The following is a 13,268-nucleotide window of genomic DNA, read 5'->3' as shown; positions in this document are numbered from 1 at the left end:
TAGTCAAGACAGAAGCAAACTATGAAGAACTTCAAAAAGATCTCACCAAACTGAAACAAAATACAGGACTATGTAGCACTTTAAAGACTAACAAGATGGTTTATTAGATGATGAGCTTTCGTAGGCCAGACCCACAAAAGCTCATCATCTAATAAACCATCTTGTTAGTCTTTAAAGCGCTACATAGTCCTGTATTTTGTTTCAGCTACACCAGACTAACACGACTACATTTCTATCACTATTCTACATGCAAGGCACTACATTTAGCCATTTGGAATGGAAATCCATCAACCATATGAAGAAACTTGCACAGATACAGACAGACATCATCTTTCTATCCAAGTGCAAGAAGATGGACATCATACCCAAAGGACTGAAAGTGAACATTCCATTAAGATCAACATACTATACTGACTACAGTGAAAGACTCTGCCTCACACTATCCAAGAAATGAAGGAATCACCTGATAAGTATTTTATACAAGAATCAGAAAAACATCAAGAAGTGGATCTGGCCCATGAAAGCTCATCATCTAATAAACCATCTTGTTAGTCTTCAAAGTGCTACATAGTCCTGTATTTTGTTTCAGCTACACCAGACTAACACGGCTACATTTCTATCGCTATTCACCAAACTGAGTGAGTGGGCAACAAAATGGCAAATGAAATTTAATGTGGATAAGTGTAAAGTAATGCACATTGGAAAAAATAACCCCAACTATACGTACAGTATGATGGGGGCTAATTTGGCTACGACAAATCAGGAAAGAGATCTTGGAGTTATTGTGGATAGTTCTCTGAATACTTCCACACAGTGTGCAGCAGTGGTCAAAAAGGCAATAGGATGTTAGGAATTATTAAGAAAGGGATAGAAAATAAGACCCAGAATATCTTACTGCCCCTGTATAAATCTATGGTACGCCCACATCTTGAATACTATGTACCTCAAAAAAGATATTTTGGCCTTAGAAAGGATTCAGAAAAGGGCAACTAAAATGATTAGGGGTTTGGAATGGGTCCCATATGAGGAGAGGTTAAAGCGACTGGGACTTTTCAGTTTAGAAAAGAGGAGACTGAGGGGGGATATGATAGAGTTATATAAAATCATGAGTGGTGTGGAGAGGGTGAATAAAGAAAAGTTATTTATTAGTTCCCATAATAGAAGATCTAGAGGACACCAAATGAAGTTAATGGGGAGCAGGTTTAAAACTAATAAAAGAAAGTTCTTCACGCAATGCGTAGTCAACCTGTGGAACTCCTTGCCAGAGGAGGCTGTGAAGGCTAGACCTATAACAGAGTTTAAAGAGAAGCTAGATAATTTCATGGAGGTTAGATCCATAAAAGGCTATTAGCCAGGGGATAGAAATGGCGTCCCTGGCCTCTGTTTGTCAGAGGCTGGAGAAGGATGGCAGGAGACAAATCGCTTGATCATTGTTTTTGTACATCCCCTCTGGGGCACCTGGTGCTGACCACTGTTGGCAGACAGGATACTGGGCTAGATGGACCTTTGGTCTGACCCAGTACGTCCATTCTTATGTTCTTATGTATTGGTGCTGGTTGTTTGTACACTGATTTGAGCATCTCATAAGAATTGTGGGTTTGACTCTGGCCTAACACCTGTTACATTCAGCATTATTTTTCTGAAGTCAGTGAAGGTTTCTTTCGATGGCATATCACAAAAACAGGAACTATGCCCCTGCTCCAATTTAGAACCTCTAGAATGCAGCTCAGATGTGGCTGAGAAAATTCAACTATCATTACATTATCAAGTTTCTAAGGGTAAAATGCCACGACGTGGCAGCTAAGCTAATACAAGAAATGGAGCTGCTCATTCAGGCTATGACAACACTGCGGAGCTATTTTGGGATTCCAGAAGTGTACCAAAATAGCTATTCCATGTCTTTTGAGCAAGCTCATTATTTTGAAATATAACAGGCTCACTATTCCAACGTCCCTGTAAACCTCATTCCATGAGGATTAAGGGATGTTTTGGAATAGCGCTCTATTTCAAAATTAACTCAAAATAAGCTACACGTAGTTTATTTCATGATAAGGTGCAGTGTAGACACACTCTTAAGTTTGACATAGTGGAGGCAGCAGACTGGTTCCCATTGGCAATGTTATTTTGGCACATAGGCATCCAGACAACTGAAGCATTACTGTGAGCTTTGACCAGATGAATGAAGGACTCTAGAAAAGAAAAAGAAAATAACTGCTCTTTTGTCATCTCACTTAAATAGGTTGTAAATTAGACCCAGTGAAATGCAATTGGTGTCTAGAAAGCTTTTTGAGTAATGTTGTCATAGCAAAGCAATCCAGACATCATCAGTATGCTGAAAAAGGAGCAGTCTTGAGATATATCTGGAATTCATTCCAGGAAAAAGGCCTAAAATATACCTTTACCTAAGGTGGACTAAACAAGGTTGTCTTGCAGTAAATCATCTGCAACTACCTCTATCACATGGTTATGTCATGAGGGAAACTAATGATGAGGGGCAGCTTTGCAAAGCTATTAATGGTGGAAGGAGCCTTGTGCTGTGTGCATGCATGAAGTGCAGAGAAGAGCACTGGATTAGGTTTTGCTGTTTTTATAAGACAGACAGTTACGGGATTTGTCAGAAAATGTTTTGCTTGATGAATAATCAGTGATAACCGTTACAGTTATCAGTGTCAGCCTTTTAAGGAACACTGACAATTAAAGCCATTCTTATATTTCATATTTTCTGTATTATGTATGATGCTCAGGAACATTGTCTAACTGAGCTGAATATGACTCAAAAGGAATATTTCTAGTTCAGCTATATATTCCTAGCATTGGCGTTTCTTCCTTAGTTAAGGATGCATTGTTTCTCTTCAAAGCATTTTATAGAGAACACTAAAATTGCTGTCCCTCCTTAACTAAGTTTGATTCTCCTACTTTCTGGATGCTATGTTGGCGTCTGATAATATTATCATGTTTACCTTAACATTATATTATTCACAGAAATGCATTCTCCCCTGACCCTTTTCTGTGATCCTCACTGTAGTAGTTCAGCTGAAACAAAAAACAGGACTATGTAGCACTTTAAAGACTAACAAGATGGTTTATTAGGTGATGAGCTTTCAGGGGCCAGACCCACTTCCTCAGATCAAATTGTGGAAGAAAATTGGCATGACCATATATACCAAAGGGATACAATCAAAAAAAGTGAACACATATAAAAAGGACAAATCAAATTTCAGAACAGATGAGGCATGAGGGGGGGGAGGTTAATGTCTGTGAGCTAATGATATTAGAGGTGATAATTGGGGAAGCTATCTTTGTAATGGATAAGGTAATTAGCATCTTTGTTGAGACCCAGGCATAAAGTGTCAAATTTAAGCATGAATGACAGTTCAGAGTTTTCTCTTTCAAGTCTGGTGTTAAAATGTCTTTGAAGCAGGATGCAGGTAATCAAGTCGTTGAGACAATGTCCTTTCTGGTTGAAATGGCAAGAAACTGTTTTTTCTTTGTGATCCTGTCTGATATCTGTTTTGTGAGCATTGATTCTTTGGTGAAGTGTCTGAGATGTTTGTCCAATGTACATAGCAGTAGTAGTAGTAGTTCAGGACAGTGATGTAGTAAATTCAGGATTCACTGGTATGGGATCCTGACAGGTGGTCTACTCTCTTAGTGATGATAAATGTTTGGCTGTGTGCATTTTTGTATGCTCCCTCAGTACATCATGTCAGCTCTGTGCAGGTAGCTAACATCACAGACTTCACAAGAACTCCCAAAGACCACGGACTCAAATAAGTTATGAAGAGATCCAACTCAGGTTTATTGTCAAAGTACATTAATAATCGTCAGTAGCCAGATGGCCTCTGAGCCCCTACGTATTTATATTCATGACAATGGACATAGCTCAATTGGTAGTATTGATTTCAATATTGCCCCTTATGCTGGCCAAAGAATTAAATCGAGTTACTCCAGTATTTATAGACAAAAATGAACAATCTATGATACACACCGTACATATCTTCTTATGCATTAGTGACCTCGCCTTGTACTTTCCTCCAAAGCATTCACTACCCGTTGGTATGCTTTCACTCTTGTTGTTTCAAACTATTTTATCATGTACTCAGCTGAGTGTCCCTACACTGTCTTGATGGAATGTATTTACACACTTCATGTGCTTTTATCAGTGCTAGCAATTCTATTGCCGAGAAACCCTAATTTACACTTATGATGTGGCCTATTACTCATAGTGTAATTCTTGCTCACTTTGGTTCAAGCACCAGGCCCATGCTGTAGGCGCTTTCTTTCTCCTACACTTACTTTCCTTTTAATTCCTTTTCTCAGAATGTCTCAAGTTCATAGTGCTACAAACCACATCAAGGAGCGTTTGAGGTGTGTGAAAGACATGATCCCTAGTCCTCTGCTCTTATCACTAGACCCGCTACTGGCAAATAGGGCATTTTACACTGTAACTTGCACTTGTAAGTGAATACTATTGGAAAGGCAAATGTGTAACACTTGTATAATAAGTATGTAAAGCTAGATGACTACTGTAAGGCAAATAACTAATGACCCAGTTATAAGCTTTGGTCCTGCTTTGGGTAGGGGGCTGGACTTGATGACCTACTGAGGTCTCTTCCAGCTCTATGATTCTAAGCTTAGTATAAGCCAATTTTGACACAGTTTAACATGTAACATAGTTAATGTAATGTAGTCTTGTGAGACTTTTGCTGAAGCCCTAATTGAGACAGATGCAAAGAAATATAGTATATTTGAGTCCAAATGTCCTCTTTCTAACATAAGGAACAGCAGACTAAGGAAGAAATTACTGCCATGTTAGCCTGTAACTGAACAAACTTAAAAAACAACAAATAGTCGTGCAGTACCAAAGAGACAAACAGAAAATGTAGATGAATGAAGTGGGTTGTGACCACAAAAGCTTATGATACCATCTACATTTTTTTGTTGGCAAGATAAAGTTAGAAAATTAGTTAGAAACTAAGGCCCAGCATTTTAAAGGTATTTAGGCATTGCTGTGCTTAACATTGCAATGCCTGACTGATCTAGGACACTCAGTGGATTTGGTCTAGTAAGTGCCTACATCACTTTTGAAAATCATAGAATCATAGAATACTGAATCATAGGATACTAAAATTCAAGAGTTTATCAACTCCAGTCCCCTGTCCTCATGGCAGGACCAAGCATTGTCTAGATCATCCCTGACAGATGTCTGTCTAACCTGCTGTTAAATATCTCCAGAGATGGAGACTCCACAACCTCCGTAGGCAATTTATTCCAGTGTTTAACCACCCTGACAGTTAGGAAGTTTTTCCTAATGTCCCACCTAGACCTTCCTTGCTGCAGTTTCAGCCTATTGCTTCTTGTCTTATCAGAGACCAAGGAGACACATTTTCTTTCTCTTCCTTGTGACACCTTTTTAGATACTTGAAAAACACTATCATGTCCTCTCTCAGTCTTCTCTTTTCTAAACTAAACCATCCCAATTCTCCCAGTCTTCCCTCATAGCTCATATTTTCTAGAACTTTAATAATTTTTGTTGCTCTTCTCTGGACCTTCTCCAATTTCTCCACATCTTTCTTGAAAAGCAGTGCCCAGAACTGTACACAGTACTCCAATTGAGGCCTAATCAGTGCAGAGTAGAGCGAAAGAATGACTTCTCGTGTCTTGCTCACAATACTCCTTAATGCAAGTTAATGCATCCCAGAAGCTAGTTAGGTATTTTGCTGTGCTCAGCATTGAAACATCTAACTGATTTAGAGCAACAGATGGGTGCCCCTGTTCTCCACAGAAAAGAGTCTTTGACCACCACTGTCCTGCGAGAAAGAAACATAGGGTGGTGGTGGTCAGAGACTCCCTTCTGAAGAGGACAGAGACACCCATCTGTTGCCCTGAATCAGTCGGATGTTGCAATGCTGAGCAGAGCACAACACCTACATAGCTTTTAAAACCTAGGCCTAAGTTATAAATCTGACCCTTTTGTAGAGATTTCTCCTGATAGTTACCTGCACACATTCCTCTATACCTTCCACATTGTAGAGATACACACCTTTACCCAGTTCCAAGGCTCAAGGTGCAACCTTGTTAATTTACACACCCACCCTTACCCAATTCCTAGGGCTCAGGGCGCATCTTCCTGTCGGTTGGCAGGATCTTTAGCCACTGAAAGTGCCTCACACAGTAATGTCCTTATCCTCTATTTATTGACAATTCCTAAACAAGCAGAATACATATGCTAAACACACAGTGTCATGCTCACCAATCCTGGTACACTCAAGCAGACTTCCCCTGTTGGCCAGGCAAGATCAGTCTCTCTGGATCTTAGCTGCTGAATGTCATGTTCTGGTCTTAGGCGGTGTCTCAAAGGTGAGTTCTTCTTCCAGGTCTTCCCCCTTTTCCTTGGTGTTCCTTGTCTCCATTTGGTCTTCTTCCAGCCTTTTGCTTCTTTCCTTCTGCTTCTGTTACTTCTGAGCTTCTTCCTGGTCTCCTTCTTGGACCCCAGTTTATATAATGAAACCTAAGTCTTGCTTAGCTATACCTTAACCAATTATTTTAGTATAATTTTACTAACCAATCATAACAAAATTACCTAACCAATCATACCCCACCACCTTAATTAATTTACACCTCGCAAAATTAATTATACGGCAGTCAGAAACAGTTACAAACCAGACAGAGATCATACAAACAAACAATAGAAAAAGTAAGGATACTTAACCATAGAGTGTGGATTCTACAACATTCTCTATTGATAAGCAGTTTCTAGCCAGACAGAATGGTTTTACTTAAGTTTTCTTTACCCATCTTGAGATCTGTTTCTTCATTTGGTGACAGTGGGAGAACTATCAGGACAAAATCCCCTTCTCACAACTTGATGTGACACTATTTTAATACAAAATAGGTGGAATAAAACCTAAGGTAGGGGTAAGGGTTATTTTGAGGGAAGGGTTTTATCTCAAAATAACCCTGTTTTTTTCTTTCAAAATAGCGCTATTTCAAAATAGCGCCATTACACAATTATGCAAATGAAGCACAGGATATTTAAATCCCCACTTCATTTGCAATTTCAGGTGTCTGCATTTGCATTCCTCTCTTGAGAGAGGAATGAAATGTAGACATACCCTTAGAGAGAAGCTGTCACCCCCATGCTTCCAGAATCTCTTATTTATCTCATATTCTGTGGTCATTTAGAACTATATCCCTAAAGGGGTTGATTCTGCCTCTAATTCTGATTGATTTCAATGGGAGTTCTTGGTATGCTGGGGGAAGGAGAGACAGAAAGAGGCATCTGGTATTGTTCTCTTCAGCCCATTTGGTACAAATGGGTTTGGCAACTAGTTTTTCTCATTACAAAATAGGCTCCTTAGACGCATCACTTTGAATCTCTCTCAAAATGCTGTGAATGCCAAAAAAGGTCCTCTGATGTCTTATTTTTTTCTTTACTATTCTTTTATTTTAGTGTGTTTTTTATTTACTGTGAAACCATAACAAATTAAACTAAGTATGGAAAAATAACACCAAAAATGTTGATCTTTTTTTTGGATGTTTCTTATAATAGGTGCCTTGCAAAATCCTGGCAATTCTCCTGCATTTCTTCTTCCTAAGTGCTTTTGCTTGGATGCTTGTGGAAGGATTTCATCTCTACAGCATGGTGATCAAAGTGTTTGGGTCAGAAGAGAGCAAGCATTTATACTACTATGGGATTGGATGGGGTAAGTGTTTGTTTAATAACAATCTCCTTCTTATCTCTTTTAAACTTGCAAGAAGAGCTCATGTGTGAATCCTGGGCATCAAATTTTGTATAGTGCTGAAAAAACTGAATTTTGGGATAGCATTAAATAACAGTACTGTGTGATTTTATGCGATGTGCAATCTCACCTATTGGAAGTGTTTCTAAGTTAGTCAAAAGATGGAAGCAGAGGTAACAGTGTTCACAGTCTATTTTTCAAAGAATATGTGTGTTATGCAGGAAGTTGCATCACTTTTCTGACCATAAATGCACTTTAAAGTATATAGAACCCAATCCAAATCCCATAGAAGCAAATGGAATCAATTGTTTTGATTTCTCTGGGTATGTCTACACTACAAAGTTAGTTCGAACTAACGGACGTTAGTTCGAACTAACTTTAATAGGTGCTACACTAGCGCTCCGCTAGTTCGAATTTGAATCGAACTAGCGGAGCGCTTAGTTCGAACTAGGTAAACCTCATTTTACGAGGACTAACGCCTAGTTCGAACTAGCTAGTTCGAACTAAGGGCTGTGTAGCCCTTTAGTTCGAACTAGTGGGAGGCTAGCCCTCCCCAGGTTTCCCTGGTGGCCACTCTGGCCAACACCAGGGAAACTCTATGCCCCCCTCCCGGCCCCGGACCCCTTAAAGGGGCACGGGCTGGCTACGGTGCCCGTGCCAGGTGCAAGCCTGCCAGCACCCAGCTAGCAGACCCTGCACCTGGCAAAGGCACAGAGCCACCCACCCGATGCCCCCCAGCCCACCCCCTCTTGCCGGGACCAGGCTGGCGGCTCCCGGGAGCTTGCCCTGGACCGCAAGAGGCGGGCACCTTCCTGGGCTAGTGCGGACATCGTGGACCTCGTCCACGATCTCCGCACTAGGCACAGGAAAGTGGCCGTCTAGGGCAGGAGAGCTGCCAGCCTGGCCACCCAGGACCAGGTGTGCATGAAAATCAAGGGGGTCCACTGAGACCCCCGACACTGAGCCCTGAGCTTACAATGGCCGTCCTGGGTCAGACCAAAGGTCCATCTAGCCCAGTAGCCTGTCTGCCAACAGCGGCCAACCCTAGGGACCCTGGAGGGGATGGACCGAAGACAATGACCAAGCCATTTGTCTCGTGCCATCCCTCTCCAGCCTTCCACAAACTTTGGGCAGGGACACCACTCCTACCCTCTGGCTAATAGGACTCCATGGACCCAACCTCCATGACTTGATCTCACTTCCCTTTAAACTCTGTTCTAGTTGTAGCCTTCACAGCCTCCTGCAGCAAGGAGTTCCACAGGTTAACTATTTGCTTTGTCAAGAACAACAACTTTCTCTTACTAGTTTCAAGCCTGCTACCCATTCCTTTCCTTTGGTGTCCTCTAGTCCTTCTTTATGGGAACTCAGGAAGAACTTTTCTGAATGCACCCTCTCCACCCAACCCCTGCTTTTAGAGACCTCTATCCTGTCCCCCCTCCGTCTCCTCTTTTCTAAGCTGAACAGTCCCAGTCTCTGTAGCCTTTCTTCATCTGGGACCTGTTCCCAACCCCTGATCATGTTAGTTGCCCTCCCCTCTCCCAGCCTTTCTCTTCCCCTCTCCCACCTCCTTTTCCCAGTCTCCCCCAGTTTTTTTCAATAAAGACAGAGTCAATGTTGGAAGAAACGTTATCTTTATTTTGTACATCAATAAGAAGGGGGGCTAGGGAAGGGTAAGTGGAAGGAGGTGAGGGAGGAATGGGGTACGAGCCCCCGATGGGGAGGACTGGGCTGGCTCTGCGGGCTTCTGGGGGTGGAAGCTCTCCTGCAGCCCCCCAATTACTCCCTCTCCCCAGATGGCAGCCTGCGGCAAGTGCAGCCGGGCTGATGGCCGAGTGGTGTGATGTGCCCAGTGTGGGCACTCAGGGCACTCCAAGCCAGAACTTCTTTGCAAGCGGGGCACCCCTTAGAACTGTGTGTCCGGGGTGGGGGTCGGGACCCTTTAAGCGCAGCCCTTGGCTAGCCTGAGACAGCATCTCCATGCTCTAAGTCCTCCTTTTATGCCCTGCCGGCACTGCTTCCGGCCATCCTTAAGCCCTGTTCAGAGTCCACTCAATGTGGACTTGCTAGTTCGAACTAGCAAAACGCTAGTTCGAACTAGTTTTTAGTTCTAGATGCGTTAGTTCGAACTAGCTTAGTTCGAATTAACTAATTCGAACTAAGTTAGTTCGAACTAGCGCTGTAGTGTAGACGTACCCTCTGTTAGTTGGATCTGATACTTAGTCATAAAGCCAATAATGGAATGATTTGAGTTCTTGCAGTACTCACATGTCGTGTGTCTGCCACTGATTCATTTTGAGATATTGTGGATTTCATCGTGTATTTCCCCAATGGATATAACACATCAGGATATCCTGAGATTTCATTAGCTGATGATTGTACAGGTTGAACCACTTGTCTGGTAGGATGTTGCTGGACCAGAGAGCCCTGGCAGCTGGGAGTGACTGGACATTGGATCTGAGCTCTTTATAAGAGAGGCCAACAACAAAAAAAGAGATTGAAAGGGAGAAATCATATTTTTTGTCCTTTTCCTAACTGATCTAAAATGAATTCAACCAGGAAAACAAAATAAAATATTACTTGACTCTGAATCTGCGGGTGAAATAGGAACCTTTGGGACAATGAGAGAGAGAGGTTTGGTTGAATGGAAAAGTCAAGTCACTAGACTCGACTTTCCATTTTCATGCATGTTTGACTTGCTTGTTTAAAGATTATTTATTGCTGTTGCATTTTCTTTCCTCTTTGTAAATGATAAATGAATGTCAAGCCTTTGCATCTTGAAATTAAACTCACTTTGCTGTTAGTGGACTGCCAAAATTGTATCTGATTTGAGATGTGTTTAACTTGTTGAATTTAACTTAACATGAGGCCAGGAAGATATTCCCCAATGCATCTTCCTCCTACTTCCTATGTTGAGAATAATCCAAATGAACAGGATGATAAAAAGGGCTCTAAAAGCGATCCCAGCAATTACAGAGCAGTAAGTCTCACGTCAGTACCGAGCAAATTAGTTGAAACAATAGTAAAGAATAAAATTGTCTAACACAGAGAAGAACATCATTTGTTGGGCAAAAGTCAATGTAGTTTCTGTAAAGGTAAATCTTGTCTTATTAATCTATTAGAGTTCTTTGAAGGGGTCAACAAATGTGGAGAAGGGGGATCCAGTAGATATAGTATACTTAGATTTCCAGAAAGCCTTTCACAAAGTCCCTCACCAAAGGCTCATACGTAAATTAAGTTGTCATGGGATAAGAGGAAAGATCCTTTCATGGATTGAGAACTGGTTAAAAGACAGGAAACAAAGGGCAGGCATAAATGGTAAGTTTTCAGAATGGAGAGGGGTAACTAGTGGGGTCCCCCAAGAATCAGTCCTAGGACGAATCCTATTCAACTTATTCATAAATCATCTGGAGAAATTGCTAAACAGTGAGGTGTCAAAGTTTGCAGACAATACTAACATGCTCAAGATAGTTAACACCAAAGAAGACTGAAGAACTTCAAAAAGATCTAACAAAACTTAGTGATTGGGCAACAAAATTGAGTCATCATGCATTGTTCTCTGAAGACCTCCATGCAGTGTACAGCAGCAGTCAAAAAAGCAAACAAGATGTTAGGAATCATTAAAAAAGGGATAGAGAATAAGACAGAGAATATCTTATTGCCCTTATATAAATCCATGGTACGCCCACATCTTGAATACTGCATACAGATATGGTCTCTTCATTTCAAAAAAGATATACGGGAATTAGAAAAGGTTCAGAGAAGGGCGACTAAAATGATTAGGGGTTTGGAATGAGTCCCATATGAGGAGAAATTAAAGAGACTAGGACTTTTCAGCTTGGAAAAGAGGGGACTAAGGAGGGACATGATGGAGGAATGTAAAATCATGAGTGGTGTGGAGAAAGTGAATAAGGAAAAGTTATTTACTTGTTCCCATAATATAAGAACTAGAGGCAACCAAATGAAATTAATAGGCAACAGGTCTAAACAAATAAAAGGAAGTTCTTCACACAGCGCACAGTCAACCTGTGGAACTCCTTGCTTGAGGAGGTTGTGAAGACTAGGACTATAACAGAGTTTAAAAGAGAACTATATAAATTCTGGATGTTAAGTCCATTAATGGCTATTAGCCAGGATGTATAAGGAATGGCGTCCCTAGCCTCTCTTTGTCAGAGCATGGAGATGGATGGCAGGAGAGAGATCGCTTGATCATTACCTGTTCGGTTCACTTCCTCTGGGGCACCAAGCATTGGCCACTGTTGGCAGACAGGGTTCGGGGCTGGATGGACCGTTGGTCTGACCTAGTATGGCCATTCTTATGTTCTTATTGGTAACTACTAATGACATATGAGCAAATCACTCTCTCTTTGTGATACCTTTCTATGAATTAGTGTCAGGTACAAACTTATGGAATACATTCTTCAGTCTGATTAGTTTAGATGAGTTGTGTTTCTTAGAGAATGACTAGTTTACATGTCCATAGTGCCATTCAGGCATCTTACAGCTGCTCTTAAAAAAAAAAAGTTTGAAAGCTGCCTTGGATTGCTGTCAGGAGAATCCTATATAATATTTTCAGAGAAACCAAAGAACCACTAAGAAAACCCCATATTTCATGTTTTGCTTCACATGCGCAACTCATTCCAGGTTTACTGGATCACTGGACTGAATAAACTTAGGCCCAGTTGTGAGAAAGCCTAGGCTAATTTGTGGTTTGGTGTTGAAATGAAATTTGTTGGTTCGTATTCTTTCAGTGCTAGAATGAGAGAAACCTGGCAGTTGGGATTGAGCCTTCCAAGGGAAGTAGTGGGGGCAAAAGATCTATCTGGCTTCAAGATTAAGCTAGATGGATTTTTGAAGGGGATGGTTTGATGGGATAACATGATTTTGGCAACTAATTCACCTTTCACTATCAGTGGTAAATAGGCCAATGGAGGGATGATAGGAGTTACTATAGAGAACTTTTTCCTGAGTGTCTGGCTGGTGAGTCTTGCCCACATGCTCAGGCTTCAGTTGATCACCATATTTGGGGTCAGGACGGAATTTTCCTCCAGGGTAGATTGGCAGAGGCCCTGGAGGTTTTTTGCCTTCCTCTGTAGCATGGGGCACGGATCACTTGCTGGAGGATTCTCTGCATCTTGGGGTCCTTAAACCATTTGAGGTCTTCAATATCTGAGATATAGGTGAGAGGATTATTCTAGGAGGGGTGGGTGAGATTCTGTGGCCTGAATTGTGCAGGGGGTCAGACTAGATGATAATAATGGTCCCTTCTGATCTTAAAGTCTAGGAGTCTATGGGTACGTCTACACTACAGCGCTAATTCGAACTAAGCTAATTCAAACTAACGCATCTAGAACTAAAAACTAGATCGAATTAGCGTTTTGCTAATTCGAACTAGCGCGTCCACATTAAGTGGACCGTGAAGCGGGGTTAAGGATGGCTGGAAGCAGTGCCGGCAGGGCATCAGAGGAGGACTTAGAGCGTGGAGATGCTGTCTCAGGCTAGCCGAGGGCTGTGCTTAAAGGGTCCCGA

At 41.6% G+C, this 13,268-nt stretch overlaps 1 protein-coding gene across 5 annotated transcripts in view; it reads left to right on the top strand.

Moving 5' to 3' along the window:
* Window positions 1-13,268, top strand: part of ADGRD1 (adhesion G protein-coupled receptor D1) — a 327,867-nt gene that overhangs the window by 224,167 nt on the left and 90,432 nt on the right. For all 5 annotated transcript variants that reach the window (XM_006120531.4, XM_075898421.1, XM_075898422.1 and 2 more), the window contains one exon: window positions 7,553-7,706. In XM_006120531.4, coding sequence (XP_006120593.2) covers window positions 7,553-7,706 — 154 coding nt within the window. The remainder of the gene's footprint in view (window positions 1-7,552; window positions 7,707-13,268) is intronic.

The sequence above is a fragment of the Pelodiscus sinensis genome, chromosome 15 (genome assembly GCF_049634645.1).
Source record: "Pelodiscus sinensis isolate JC-2024 chromosome 15, ASM4963464v1, whole genome shotgun sequence".
NCBI classification, from domain to species: domain Eukaryota; kingdom Metazoa; phylum Chordata; order Testudines; family Trionychidae; genus Pelodiscus; species Pelodiscus sinensis.
The sequence above is the reverse complement of the archived record's forward strand: the minus strand, read 5'-3'. Positions and strand labels throughout refer to the sequence as shown.